General features: G+C 41.0%; 1 protein-coding gene across 1 annotated transcript in view; it reads right to left on the bottom strand.

The window, feature by feature from the left end:
• The window catches only part of SYNJ2 (synaptojanin 2), a 99,379-nt gene that overhangs the window by 22,211 nt on the left and 61,469 nt on the right, over positions 1-15,699 (bottom strand). Inside the window, exons 12-18 of the mRNA XM_030556652.1 lie at positions 14,965-15,156; positions 12,777-12,861; positions 11,603-11,743; positions 7,166-7,358; positions 5,203-5,361; positions 4,808-4,964; positions 1,843-1,960 (exon numbers count right to left, since the gene is read on the bottom strand). Of these exons, the coding sequence (XP_030412512.1) occupies positions 1,843-1,960; positions 4,808-4,964; positions 5,203-5,361; positions 7,166-7,358; positions 11,603-11,743; positions 12,777-12,861; positions 14,965-15,156 (1,045 nt within the window). The remainder of the gene's footprint in view (positions 1-1,842; positions 1,961-4,807; positions 4,965-5,202; positions 5,362-7,165; positions 7,359-11,602; positions 11,744-12,776; positions 12,862-14,964; positions 15,157-15,699) is intronic.

Genomic DNA, 15,699 nt, shown 5'->3' with positions numbered 1-15,699 from the left:
CCACATAATGAGTAAGCAGCACAGCGGGCAACAGAACCTGGAGTCCTGACTCTTAATTTATTACTCTGTCTACCACCTCATGTAGGGTCTCACAGATTTACCACCACTACATTTAGCTAAAAGATAGTGGTGATAATATACTGTATTAACAAACATAATAACAACACTAATACGGTACTTGGCAATTCCATAGGACCTTCCATCCCAAGATCTCAGAGTGCTTTACTTATATTATTAAATTGTTTCTCAACATCTCTATGAAATAGGGAAGTGTCGGTTCCCAAGAGGCATAGTGAGGTTAAGTGGTTTGCCCAAAGTCACACAGGATGTCCAAGACAAAGCAGTTTTTCTTCTTGGCTTCCAGTTCTTTTGCCCTAGGCCCAGGATTAACAGTGAGAGGACAATGTACCCTTAAGTATGCAATGTGTTTGTGTAGTACAGATGCATCAATGATATTCTAAATAGTTATGAATCGTCTCATGTGTTAGCTCTGTGTGCCAAATCTACATAAATAGGGGGAAGCTGTCAAAAGGGCTGAGGCTTGGCCTCTGTAGATGCAATCTGCACTCTCAAGATTGTACTTGCAAATGCACTGAGGGCACTCATTGGACACTTGAATATCTAACTACCTGTCATTGCTACCTGCTACCTCCACTACAGCTGGTTCTTTAAGATGCACTACCAGAATGAACAAAAAGACGGAAGGTTGAGATGAAGGAAAGATGGAAATTAAAACAAACCTTCTATAGGAAGTGTTCACTATTTCTGAAAACATCATTGATTAGTACATTGTTGTATGTTAAAAGAGATACGCTGGAGTCTCTTTTTATAGCACATCCTGGAAAATCAAACCTACTGAGTGTAATTAAAAAGCGTTGTTAAAACGTGATTACTGTAGTGGTGGTTGCTGTAATTGGGAACCAAGGTAAAAGAAGCCTGGCTTCAAATGTTGCATTTGATAATGATTGTGGCAATGACACTGTTAGCTGCGGGAGCCAGTAGTGTCAGTGCGAATGGGCTTGTGCCTTGACATAGAGAAGTGGTTTGTTTGTGAGAAGCATGTTCTTTCATTGCTGCAGAAAGGTGAAACAGTCCTCTAGAGTAACAATAACATGAAAAGCACAGGGTTAACTTTTGTGATTCACTGAACACTGCTGTGAGAAACAAAACAGCAGCATTTCCATAGAGCAGCCCAGGATAAGTACAGAAGTGATGTTGAAAACAGACAAGCTTTTTGAGATACATTTATCAGAGCACTCAGAGCATTCATTTCACAACAAGTGAAACAATAACAGTGAGCAATGGAAGTTAATGTGTATAATTTTTCTTTAGGGAGAAGATCTATAATCAATGTGGCTGTCTCAATTTTTGGTTTTGTTCTCTTCCCCTTTCTCAGGAAAGTGGGGAAGTTTAATGTGTTTGCATCTCAGGAAAGCTCATTAACAGTCACACACACCCCAGCTCTACTCACACAATTTATACTGCTAAGGCAACACATCTCAGCTGCTTTCATTCTAGAAGACTAGGTGGCAGCCTGTCATTGCTGCACCTTTGATTGCTTGAGCTGCCAGAAATGAATGATGAGAGGCATCAAATCATCCAGGCCTTGCCTCTGCAGCTTGTCCAGCCCTTGCTGAGCTCATAGTGCAGAGGAAAATTAATACAAGCCCCCCGGCACTGCCACCCTTTGGTTTAGAACCATGATAGGTTTAAATGTCAAAGTGCTGAACAGAGAATAAGCATGTAGTGTCCGTTAACAATCATTCTTGGCCCTTCCATTGAATATATACTTCAGTGAGCCTCAATGTAATCAGAGAAAGATCATCTAAGCTAGGACATTACCTATGATCAGATGCCTGCAGCTCCGCTCTTCCATAATACATCAGGGCACCAGGAGTCCAAGTGTGTTTGACTTTAGTTTCAGCACTCAGATCACTATCTATGAGATTGATCTCTCCAGCTATTCAGCACAAAAGAGCATTAAAGTTCATAGGCTCGTAACAATAATTAAAACTATTTTAGCAATCTGCATTTCACAGAACTGTGGTTTTTACCAAAACACATTGTTCCTGAAGCACTCCATCTAAAGGATGGCTTATATCCCTCTAGACCCTGAATCTCCTAATAGAAAACAAAATGTAAAAAGAAGTGCAATCGATAGCACAGATCATTAGAACAAGACAAAACGCAAACTAATAACTTTTCAGAGACGTATATAATTTAGCATCACACACTGTCACATTAAAGAATAGTGTTTTCCTCCAGCCTGAGAGAGCCTATATTTTGAAATAACCACATGCAGTTAAGAGAACAGAAAGAGGAAATCCTGTATGGCTATAGCTTCTCTGCTTTCCACATGGTTTTTCTGGCTCACAGGAAATGTTCAAATCTGGAATAAGAGTGTAGTATAGATTGTTGCTTCCTTACCAGCTAGTGCCTACTCTGGACTCCCACTTTATGCTAGGGGAGGCACTGTGCTTCCCTTGGAAGCATGAAGAAATGGACGGAAGAATTGCTAAGCCTGGGGAGAAGGGTTATTTCTCAATCTCCAGAGCTCAAGATGAGTTACTGTCGGACACTGTCACTTCTCCTGGCTGCCTCATACTAGCTATACTATCTCTTCCTTTTGATCTAGGAACTGAACTGTAAACAACCTGAAAGGCATGTCTCCCCACCTCTGCAAACAGCTCTCTGGCCCACACACCCATTATTCTCCACTCTCTAGAACAGAAATGGAAGTTGGACTATTGGGCAGATAAGCGGGAGAGAGAGAGAGAGAGAGGGGGGAAGCTTTGCCACCAAACAGAAGTGGTAGTGGAGTTTATAGGTGGTGAATGGAACCAGAAGGATTGGGTGGGGCTCAAAGGCAGAAAATGGGGAGGGGGAGAAGATGGATCTCCTAGCTGTGTTACCACTTGGGCTAGCTTTGGAAGGTCTGTAAGTACAGAAGAAAGATGTTTCACTTATTTGCTACTTTCTTCCAACATATGGTGGGCTCTTGCAGCCCTGCTAGATCATCCTATCTACAGTGTCTGCTCAGCCAGCTGAAGTCCTCTCTGGGGCCACCTGAAAGAACTGAGGGAGAAAGGGAAATTATTGAAATAGCTGAGGATATTTTTTTAGCTGAAAAGATGCAATGGAATTATTGGATAGTCTGCAACAATCATAAAGCAGTAGGGAAATATGAGGAGAGTTATTCAACTTCTGCATGCGTTTAGAACAATGGCAGACCTGCTAAAACATGAAAAAATGACAAAGTTATAGAAACATGAAAAAAACAGAGAGTGAGAGGCAGATTCTTAAGGGAGGATTTTCAGGCTAACTGTGGTCTACAAGGTGGAAGGGAAAAAAATTTGGGTCAATTATTGAGCAGCCAGAAATGGAGAGAGGGTACCTCTGCTAACTGTGAGAAGTGGGGCGAGGGGATACCAGCACTTTTATCCTCCCATCCAAGTATTGTTTTCTTCTTGGCTATTCAGCTTGGATATTTTGATTATCGACTGCAACACAAACCCCTCTATACCTATGTATAGGACCCTACTGGCTTAGAAGAACTGCAGCCCTACCAATATTTGAGCTTATTTCTCACACAAACTGAAGTTCACATATTGTTATCCCCTGCATCTCATCCTTTCTATGGTTTTATTGCTTCTTAAGCTCATGCCTCTCTTTACTGGTCATGATCCTCTTTTTACTACACCATCAGATTTTAAAATAAATAGGAGATGATTTATGTTACATTAACATCCACACTGGTTACCCTCGCTTTCCTTCACGGTATTTATACTAAGGCAGTCCATGGGATGACCCTTATATCTTAAGACATAAATTCACCTTTGCATGCATGAATCAGATAATTTCTCACGTAACTCTTCACTTTGCATGTGTAAGTGCAGTTTTTACACACACTAATGGATGACATGCAGATTTAGAGGCTGGTACGGAAATATGGCTCTGGCTACAAAAAGTTTAGTTTTTTTTTTTTTAAAACTGTCTTAGTATTTTATAGCTTTTAACTTACAGATAAAGTAATGCATTGTACTTCCATAGCACTTTCCATTTAAGGATGTCATAGTACCTTACAAATATGAATTAATAAAACCTCATAACATTCAGTATTATCATTCCCTAACAACAACTGAGGAAACCAACATCATCTCAGGAAACCAAGGCACAAGGCTCAGACTCTTACTGAAATCAGTAACAACAGGGGCAGGAATAGGCTGTAGCTAAGGCCTGGTCTACACTGGGTGGGTGGGTGTCGATCTAAGATATGCAACTTCAGCTACAAGAATAGCGCAGCTGAAGTCGACGTATCTTAGCTCGACTTAGACTGACTTACTTCGCGTCCTCGCGGTGCAGGATCGATGGCTGCTGCTCCCTCCATCAACTCCGATTCCACCTCTCGCCCTGGTGGAGTTCTGAAGTCAACGGGGAGCGCGTTTGGGCATCGATGTATCACGTCTAGACGAGATGTGATACATCAATCCCTGATAGATCAATCACTACCCGCCAATCCGGTGGGTAGTGTAGACATACCCTAAGTGACTTGATCAGGTTTCAAGTGTGACTTCTGTATTCATGAAAGCAGTCCCACTGAAACCAAAGGGAGTACCACCATGAGTAAGGTAATCACAGTTTCACCCAGACTAAAGGCCAGATCCAGGTATAGAACCTAGAATCTCAGACTGCCCATCTTCTTCTCTAATCACTAGACCAAATTCTGTCCCTTGGATCCGGTGAGATCTGACTACCCAGCATCATTATTTAAAATGAGAAATGCAAAAATGAGAATGACGCTACACACCTGTTTTATCGAATGGAAGCTTCTTTCTCCACCAAAGCACTCTGTCAGTCCAAGCAGGGGTTCTGCACTTATCACTTGTATCATAAGCCTCTGAGCCAACGTCATATTTATATGTTGGTCCAAAATTAATAGTGCCTTCATGAAAGTCTTTAAAAATCTATTAAAAAATATCATTCCTTCAATCAGCTAAATTCCTGCTTATGAAGGTTTCATAGTCACATATTCACTTTTATTAGAATAATCACACTTTTTTTTAATGAATGTACCCATAGAAACGCATATCTGAAATGCCCTCATTTTCATTCTTTGTTAAAGGCAATTAATTCAGGTCAAAATATGGGTGTTCTGGAAAAAGGCTATTTTCAGTTTGGAGCAAATGGGATAAATCCCCTTACTTTTCCACTGGATTTCTGCTGCTGTAGTTGATCAAATTCCAGGAGTCTTTTCCAGTCTTGTCGTTTCAGAAAATAAAAGACTTCTTCATATGTCAGATCGATGCGATAGTTAAAATCACCACACCAGAACACGTAGTCATGTGAGAACACATTCCTTCCCTGGTTGGGAGATATAGAATTTAAGACACAATTTAAAATTATACATTTTAATCAACTGAGTTTTAAAACTCAGTCTCCCTGGAATACTATATTTTGGACTTGTTTACGAGGTTTTAATTGCTAACTCCAGTGCAGACTAAAAAACTGGTCTCTACATTTCTTTCTGCATCCCACAGTTATTTAGTCACATTTCTACATCCATAATTTAGATATCTGAACTGCTGGCACAGTCAAGGACTTATATGCCTGCATGATCTAAACCGCAGCCATAAAATGCTCTTGCTATTGCATGCACCGGCAAAAATAGAGCTTTCAGGCAAGACCAGGCTGAAAATTTGCCCCTACAACTGCATAGCACATTTCTGTAAATGTAAAGTAATAATATTAACAGAGATTCATTCCAATGTTTAAGCTTCATGTGTTATGCCACAGATAACTGCACTTTTTTCAAATCAGTTATAAACCTCTAAACACAGGGATTCGTAACGGAAACACTTCAGACCTGTATCTATAGCATCACTAGAGGGCACTGTTAATATATATTATACACACACAAAATATACACCGATATAGTAAAGGTACAGGATATAAAATAGTTAATTAGCTATTAGAAGTAAGGACTGCTATACGCATGATTTTATAGACATTTAGAATGGATATTCTATGCAGGGTTTCAATACTGGCACTATTATTTCTAACATAAATGGAAACTGATTAATATGCTATATGCCAAGCCTCTAAACCCTGGAAACAACAGAGAGTTAAATTTTATGCTCTTCAACCTAAATGCTCTTCTTTGCTGACTTAACAGAATAAATGAACAAATCACAAACTGGTCCTTTCGTTCCCTGGCTTACAGGCTCTCTGGAGAAGTCTGAAAGAAATGACAGCTGTGGAAATCTAAAGTGGCCAACACCATTAAGGCAAGCACAGGAACACAGCCACAAAAATTACAGGGCCACTTGCTGGCCTTAAAAAGAGACAACTGAGAGGTGATTAACAGAATATCATCCAAAAAAATCATATTGATATAAATATAGAAGAAAGGGATCTCAGAATGTCCGTTTGCACCACATTCTGATAAAGATAACCATTAAGGTGTGCTCCTTGGTCTTGGGACATGGGACTCTAGGAGAAGTGCAGGGAGAAAGGCTGAAGACGAGCAGGAAGCATGTGGGCTGTGTGCATGAGACTGAGGAGTTGTGGCATGTCACAATAAAAAAGGAGTGGCTGGAGTATGATGCACTCTGGATATGCTCTGATAGAAAATGTTTTTTTAGGGACTCTTCCTAACTAATTCAAGTTAGAGCAGCCCCAGGGGGAACTAATCTGCTCTGGGTCTGAGCAGAGAACCAGGGAGCCATTACTGTCTCTCTGATGCCACCACACCTGGTTTTTCACGTGTAATCTTGACAACTGGAGAATCTGGTCCACAATGCATAAAGTTTTCAATCTGTGAATCAGGTGGGTGTGATAGTGAGTGATGAAGCATTATGATGGTGGGAAACTGGTTACATCCCTTCATTGTCCACGTTCAGGAATTCTAACATCTGGGTTTTTTAAAGGTGTAGAATTTTTGTAAAGAAAGTATCATTTGTTTTTGGGTTAGCTGGTCTCCATGGAAATATGCTTTCAACCTTAGTTTCTTACTTATTAAGTTCTTTTGTGTGAATATTCCAATTGCCTCCTGTGCTGACGTGCCAGGTGGTGTAGATTGCTACTGATTCTCACAATTAAAAATCTAATGATACAATTTTCACTCCCATTCACAACATTTCTTGTCTGAGACATCTTACATTCTTACCATTGGGAAACTGAGTTTCTGTGTAATCTCTTTATAATCTTCATTCCTCTCTTTCACTTGAGACTGACCAGCTGTCAAGTGACTGCATATGAAGCAAAAACTGGTGCTGTGGAACTGGAAACGGATGCCTACTGCACCTTTATTCCCAGCTTTCCCTCTCATCCCTGTTTTCACTGTGTCTATTGCAACATCCCTGGACAAAAAAAAAAAAAAAAAAGGTGGGGGGGAAGAGAAGGGAAAAAATAATCAATCATCGCTGGAAAGTGGAAAGGAAAAACATGTTATTTAGAATGATGCTTTTATTTTCCCTCCAATTATTAAACATGTGAATGAGCAGAGATTCATGTTGTTCAATAGATCTCTTAGGGTCCTTTGCTGCAACATTACTATTGGCCATACTGATGTTCTAATGTTTCAGATTACCAGTTAAAAAGAATAATACAGTAATAAAACAATTGAATGAAATAACTTTCTCCTTGAACCACCTCTCTTGGCATCCTTTCCAAACTACTCAGCATTCTTTGCATGAAAACATTTCTGTAGCTCTTGAAACTTACATGAGGTTTACTTTTAATGTTTATCTTTATAAAAAAAAAATCTTTTGAAGTAGTGACAATAATTAATGGTCACCTTTTACTTCTTTTTATTTTCCATTCTGCTGATATGAATCAATACTGGACAGCTGATTATCAACTGAAACGGCATTTCCATACCATGAAATGCAACTTTTGTAGTGGAGGTGGGCCACATCTCTGGTGTATCAATGCAAATATCAAAGCATACAGATTATAAAATCTGTGTTTGTCAAACTAGTTAATAGTTAGAAACAAATACGTAGACCTGGAGCACTGAAACGGTGTTAGTTTTGATAACAAACTGCCTGTTGCATCCATATTGTTAGTTACATGGTATTTCAATTACATCTTAGCAATTAATGTACCATTGTTTTACATTATATTATAAAGGGACCGACTTGGCAAAGCAGACCACCTGTTAAGCAGGATAATTACTTCCAGATAGCCAGTCTATTTTGAGAATAATGCACATCTGTCTGTTCAGATAAGTAAATGGTGAGATCATAATGGTAACTGCCCCAGCCCTGTGTGAATCCTTCCTATTGAGAAAATTTCCAGTTACTTTGTACATAAAATCATGTGCACTGGACTAGAATACTTGTGTCCATTGAGGCAGGGCAATATCTGGAGGGGACAAATGTTAAATCTTTGGTTGGCTTTTGGTTACACACATCATTGGAGGTTCTAGAGGTGTTGGGGAAATTTCATACCACAACCCATGCTTTGGTTCCTTCTCTTTCCTGGCTGGTGAAAGCCAGTAGGGAAATACTAGCTCGTGGGTTGGCTGATGGGGAACATCAACACCTTCTCTTAGAGGGTTTTGACCATTTTAAGGAATCATGTGTTTTGTGTCTGCTCTAAGAAGCCATCCATTGATGCTACCAACCTATCCAACTATCAATGGAATCTACTTGTCCATTCTTGGTTAAGGTTATAGGAAACGTGGTGAGACAACCTCATAGTATCCTGAGCCTCTGAGTTCCCTGACCCATTCATTGTGATATATACTTCAATCATGTCCCACTTTATTCATCTCCTGTTTATACTAATCCTAATCTTTTAATCTCCTTTAGCATAGAAGCCTTTCTCTGCCTCTGATCATTTTTGTTGTCCTTTTCTGGATTTTTCTTTTTTTTTTAAACTACAAAATCACGTGGCTAGGATTGGCTGTGTCCATATATCCTATAGCAGCCCATTAGTATTAAATAATGAAACTCAGCCACTTACTAAAATCAAAACCTTTCAGGAGTTTCAACGGGCCACTGCTCTATATCTGAATGCTAACAGGTTGACAGCTGCAGTAGAACCAGTCTGTTGAGTAATTCTGCTATTGATCCCTTTTTATTCAAGCTGGAGTACTCAAATTTCATCTAGTAAAAGGTATTCTCCTTCTTTGGATTACTTTTATCAGACAGGTTAGTTAAAAAAAAAAAATCAGGAATTTAGTCTTTTCCCTTTAGAACGGAGAAGGCTGCAGTAAGGGAACACTAGTGTTATCTGGATTCCATTAGTCTGACTGCAGAGCTAGGTACAATGTGCACGGACCTTCTTGGTGGCTACCAGACTAGTGAAAGAGAAGGTAAGATAGCCCAGGAAGCTTTGATACTCTTGAAGGTTTTAATGACCCAGCAATGCATTTGGCATCGGGTGGATGATATTGTTCTAGTCTTCTCTGAGAGATGCCAGTGGGTAGTTCTGGCCAATTACTCCTCTCCTACCCGCATATCCGTAGGCATACTTCATTCCACTGCACAGGCATTTTCATGCAGGCTCTGTTCTGTTATCCACCCTACCCAATGTGTATGTGAGTCTGCTGAGGTAGACAGGGAGATGGTACGAGTTCCACTGTCATCACTACTGTACACAGAAGTCACACAACTCTTGTCTCTGTCAATTTAAGCCTAGATGCTGTAGTCTATATGGTTCCCCAGTGCTTGGCTGAAATGGAGACTTAATGACAGCAAGTTCGCTGAAGCTAAATCTACAGAATAAAGGAGTGCTGGTGGCGGAAGCAGCATAAATATATGGTTGGAAAGTTCTCATCTTATTACCAACAAGATTATCCACGCTCTGGCCCAAGAGTTTTTGATTTAAGTGTACTTTGCAGTCCTGATTACTCCTGGATCTCAGATGTCGTCAGTGGCCAAAAGCATCTTTTTTCCCCATGTGAATCTGCAGCCTTTTATCTCAGATCTGGACCTTGTAACTCCAGGCTGTATTACTATAGTGCTCTCTCCATGAGACTACACCCGAAGAACACTCCAAAGCTGCAGCTGGTGCAGAGTACATCTAGCTACATGTTTGGCAGCGTTGGTCACAGGGAGAATATGATGACAGTTCTGCAATGGCTGGATTGGCTTTCTATTTACTTTAGGGCGCAAGTCAAGGTGTTGGTAGGAAACTACATATGGCTTAGTTCCTGGGTGCCTCAGAGGCTGCCCCGCTCCCTTTGTGCTACTAGAACAATTGGGGAAGGCGCTCTTAATGGTTACTATAGTTAAAAATCTGAGGTGAAATCTTGGCCCCACTAAAGTCAATGGGAGTTTTGCCATAGTCTTCAACAGGGCCAGGGCCAGGATTTCATCCTGGGGACTGATGGCAGGACAGTCTATCTAAGGATCTTATACAATCCCCATTACCACAGCACCTGAACACCACACAATCTTTAATGTATTTGTCCTCACAGCGCCTCAGTGAGGTAGGGCAGTGCTATTATCTCTAGTCTACAGAGGGGGAACTGAGTCACACACAGAAAGTGACTTGCCCAAGGTGACATGGGAAGCCTGTAGCAAAGTAGAGACTTGAACCCAGGCTCCCTTCCTCTATCAAAGGAACGATCTTCTCAGAGGAGAGATCTTGACTCTCTTGATCTCCCTCTCTAGGATTTGCTTCCCCTGTTGGTTCCAGGAACTGCATTAGGCCTATTTCTTTTCTCCAGCTTTTGTCTGTGCTGGTGATGTGTGCAGGGAAGTTAAGTAGGGAGAAATTTATAAAGGTGCCCTGGACAGTTTGACTTTCACTAGGAGTGGGCCATCTAAGGGAGCAAGTGCTTTTGAAAATATCTCCTCCTTGGTCTATTTTTGATTGGAGTCTTCTCCTTTTACCCAGTTTGGCGTCAGTACAGCTTATGTTGTAAAATACTGTACAGATGTCCTAACTTGCTCATTTCTGTTGATTTTATTTAAAATAAAGAAATAAAGTAAAATTATTACTTCCCATGTGTGAAGAATATTTGTTAGCCAATGAAATTCTATTTTTAACTGGAATTTTTATTTCCACCCCTAGCCCCACCTCATGTTTACAATTGCACAGGTTAATGAGCTTACAGAAAATGAACACATTTCTGCAGCAGGAATTCTCAGCAAAAACAGGCCTTCACCTCATGGCTGGACTGAAGAACTTTGGGGCCCTGTGAACTATGGCATTTAGGCATCCCCCACTTTCCCTTCTCCTACAGGGTAGGAAGCCTTGGGATGAGGGTCAGGTACTGTCCCAGAGGGTGGGACAATCTGTGTGTGGAGGGGTCAGGTTCTGCCCTAAGGGAATGAGGGGCTCTGGAGGAGCGGTTAGAGAATGAATCCATCCTGCACTCAGCTAGCAGCAGTTCCTGTCCCCCAGGGCTGGCCCAGCTCCCCACTCCATCCCACTGGTTCTTGCCACAGCATGCTGGTAGAGTCCTCCCCCCCCAACTCCTTCCTGGGCCATGATTTCTGTGTGTGTGCGCCCCCTGGATTCAGGGCCCCCCTGAAATGGAGGCACTGTTCAACTGCACTGAGTGCACATTGATTAATCCAGGCCTGCTTTTCCTGCTCCCAACCCCAGGTCACAGGAAACCATTTGTGAAAACACGACACCCTCGTACCTGATGAAGGGGACGTGATAAGGTCGTACAAAGATGAAGAGACAAACACCAACAAGCTGTGCTGATGTCAGCAGAATGTACCGGTGAGTCCTGGAAACCGCTTTCTGAAGCTGTTCCCCCCACATTTTCCTATTAGTTGTACTGGAACAAAAATAAAACATTGAATGAATTGAACAGAAATGAAATAAAAGTCATGTTGAAACCTCTTTCTTTGCAATGTCTCTTTCCCCTGCTCTTGCAGCACAAGGCAGAGGGCAGTAAAGTGAGAGTTAAACGGACCCTAACTGCTTAGGAGGTGACCAGCTACACATGCTCAATAGTGAATTCACTGCTACTCTCAAGTGATGGTTAGGCAGCTATGTCTGCATAGATTCTACCTCGCAGACCTCCTGATTCTTCTTGTCCTAAAAATCTACTGATTCATGCAGATGAATAGCTGGCTCACCAACCATGCTACACAATACTATAGCTTTGCTATTGCTAAAGACGATATCTAAATGTTAAGCCAGAAGAATCAGTAGTGAAACGCTACCTTCCTCAGTTGTTTTTGCCCCTTTCCCCCTGAGTTCTCCTCCAGCCTGTCAAGGAACAGATTTTTTCATAGGCATGGACAAGAAGCGTTGATTCCTTACCTCTACTTTTTACCCTAGCAGTACCTTTATGAATACACTGATAAATACTTAAGCACAGAGAGATATTGCTCACATTGTAAAATTCCACACATATATTTCAGTTGTGCACAGAGACTTTGGCACTTTAACATTTCAGCATCAGAAAGGATACTGGGAGCACAGCGCTAAAGTAGTAAAATAATATATAGAGACATACCTATCACAGAACTGGAAGGGACCCTGAAAGGTCATTGAGTCCAGCTCCCTGCCTTCACTAGCAGGACCAAGTACTGATTTTGCCCCAGATCCCTAAGTGGCCCCTCAAGGACTGAACTCACAGCCCTAGGTTTAGCAGGCCAATGCTCAAACCACTGAGCTCTCCCTCCCCCCGTGCCCTGCATTGGCTTAGAAAGTACACTGATACGCATTGTATAAAAATGAGAGAGTGCAAGAGAGTGCACATTTGGGCTGGTAACCTTGGCATTTGTTAATGACAAACACATTCCCACACACAGTGACCACATCCAGGTGAATGTACAAAGCACAGCTCTGTTTTCACCTACCTGGTATTTACAATATTCCCTGCATTTAATTCCACCATCTCTTCAAATCCCACAGCATATAGGTCAGGTGGGCAGCTCTCATCGTCTGCGTGGAGAGGAACAAAAGTCATGCAAGACTTTTTACCACTTTATTTGTTTTGTTTAATCATTTGTTTCTTGACAGAAATTAGAAAAAGAGAAGTCCTATAGTTAATCTTGTGCATCCTCTGCCAAGTTATATAATTATTCTTCTTTTAATCTATCTTCAGAAAGCAACCCTTGCAGTTCCCTTTATCATTTTTCTGCTTTTCTCCTTCTGGTTTGTCTGCATCTTTTTGGTAGAAAGGAGCCCAGAACAAAGTACTTTGTTCTAGGTATGACCTCAGGAATGTTGTTTAGAGGGAGATCCTCACTTCCCAGATCTAAGATATGATGCCACTATGTACATAGTCTAAAAGTCACAATGCTTTTCCCCACTCCATCTAGTCACATTGAAATCTCATAGCCAGTATGCAGTCCAATATCTCGATGTCTGTTTTTGACACAGATAATTTATCTAGCTGCAACTACTGTCCAACACCAGCATGTTTCTTCCTCCCTCCTGCTCCTGAGTAAGATTTTCTACTACTTTGAAGAAATCCTGGAGGTTCCTTCCTAACTTTCTTCCCTGTCTTCTTCAATAACCTACATCATAGATTGTAGCTGCTTACTGATGAAGGAATGCATCATTTCAATAATGCTCTTTAGACCAACTGGTACAGGAGCTGAGGGAGGTGTCACTTATGGGCAATGTAAGATACTCTCTCCTCCCACCCAGGTGTAAGCATGCCCTAGGAGAGGACTGAGAAAATCAGACACTGATCTCTCAAGTGGCTGCACAAAGCTACATCTACATCTGCTTGTTCACCAGGTTTGCCTTAAATCTAAAGGGTTTTCATTATTATTAACCAGATAACAAGAACTTCACTCAGTCCTTAGGACTGCACAGAAGAATACTGTAGGAACCTAAATCAGATTTGCTCGCAAATTAAGAATAAGAAAAACAGAAAAGTTCACATGCAAAAACAGTAACTGCATATTTCACATGCGTAATTTTGACACCCATTTTAAAAAATTTAGCCGTTAATGTAGATTATTAAAACAGCTGACTGCATGAGGTGGCTGACTTCATTGTCAGTAAGTATGTCTAGTGTGCATGAACAGAACACATGCAGCACAAAGTTGTTAATCTCCTACTTCCTGGGCCTTCTGAGACTACGGTAGTATGGGCTCAAGAGAAGAGATGCTCACATGAGACAGCCAGGGATACATGGAATTTGTTCATATATTTGTGTGCTATGCACAGGAATATCTCAGCAATGCCTGCAGAGGATTATGTGTTACTCTGTAATGGGGAAAATAAAGGACAAGCAGTAATTTTAGAACCACTCCATTTCTGAAGGAAAGAACACTTCCTTTGTTGTTTTCTTTAGTAAAATCTGTAAATCAGTTACAATCACAAACCCTGTTTTGTGAACAGAAAAGTCAGCAGCCAGTTCAAACAAGCCAAAAACACAACAGTAAAAAAAGGACCCTGCTTTGTAATAACTTCATGTAATAAAACATTACCCTTACTGCATACAGTTCCTTTTGTCTGAGGGTCTCAGAGTGCATTATAAACACTAAAGGATTAAGTGTAACATTTTCAGAGGTGCCTACAGGCCATATTTTAAAAGATATTTAGGTGTCAAAAGATGCAGATAGATGCCCAGTGGAATTTCTAAAGGCACCTAACTCCCAATCAGATTGAAACACAAGGGGAGGAATGGGGGACCATGAATAAAAACTGATATTTAGGGACAGATTTTGTGCTGTTTGGAGAGATTCAGCGCAGAAGGCCACCTCAGGGTACAGTGATTTTATGCCACCTTTGCACACTCTGGATTCTGGGATGCTGTAAGGGCCAAAATACTCTTCAGCATCAGTTAGTGCAGCCCTGAGGGTTTCTCTAACTTATGAGCAGCCTTCCCAGCCCCATCTATGGACTGCTACACCAAGGCTTGTGAAGGGGTGCGGCATGAGGCCAAGTGGGAGCAGAATCAGCCACTTAGAATTCCCTACCAGATGATGTATGAATGGCCAAATATGGAGCCTAAACTACTTTGCAGTTCCATTAGACACTAACAAATAGCTTATTTTAGAACAGATACACTACCACTCAAAGTCTTACCCTGAAATTCAGAAACCCCAGAGAGCTTGGGAGAATCCAGCAGCCAGTCTGTTAACTCACTGGTGCCAAGGATGTTGCTTCTAAATTGTTTGCCTCCATTTACATTCCAGGTTCCCATGGCAACACGAATCCGCTTGAAGTGCGTGAATTCAAACTGACGCTCTGACATGGCCTTCAAAATACTGGGAGTCACTGATGGAGAGAGAAAGTGAAAACAATTTGCCACAGTAGAATGAATGGTACTACAGATGTCAGTGACATGTAGACTTACTGCGAAATAATGAAAGTTACCTTACAGCATCAATGAAATAAGTAAAAAAGTAATTCCAGTGGAAATAACAATAATTGCATAACTGAAAGTGATGCCATCAATTTATTTCCTGGTAACTGGGTGCAATCACTGAAATGAGTTGTACTAGTCACACATGGAGGTAAGTGGAGGGGAATGGAAAAAAACAGGACTTTCACTGTGACAAACTTAAAGAAAATATATCCAAAATATGTTACTAGAATTTTCTAACGCTTTCCCTAATAATGACTGAATAATACGGTTTTAGATTGGTCTTTCTTGGGATTTTCAGTGTGGCCCACAAAATGATGGTTGTGTCACAAATTAAGAACCAAACCCAAGCCCCATTAGATTTTTTTTGGTGCATGCTGTTATACACTAATTCTGAAAAACCATCATGAACTTGGATATGTATTGTGATATGGCCAGGACTCCACATAAGACCC

Source organism: Gopherus evgoodei, chromosome 3 (assembly GCF_007399415.2).
Source record: "Gopherus evgoodei ecotype Sinaloan lineage chromosome 3, rGopEvg1_v1.p, whole genome shotgun sequence".
Taxonomy (NCBI): Eukaryota; Metazoa; Chordata; order Testudines; family Testudinidae; genus Gopherus; species Gopherus evgoodei.
This window is presented reverse-complemented; position numbering and strand designations above follow the sequence as displayed.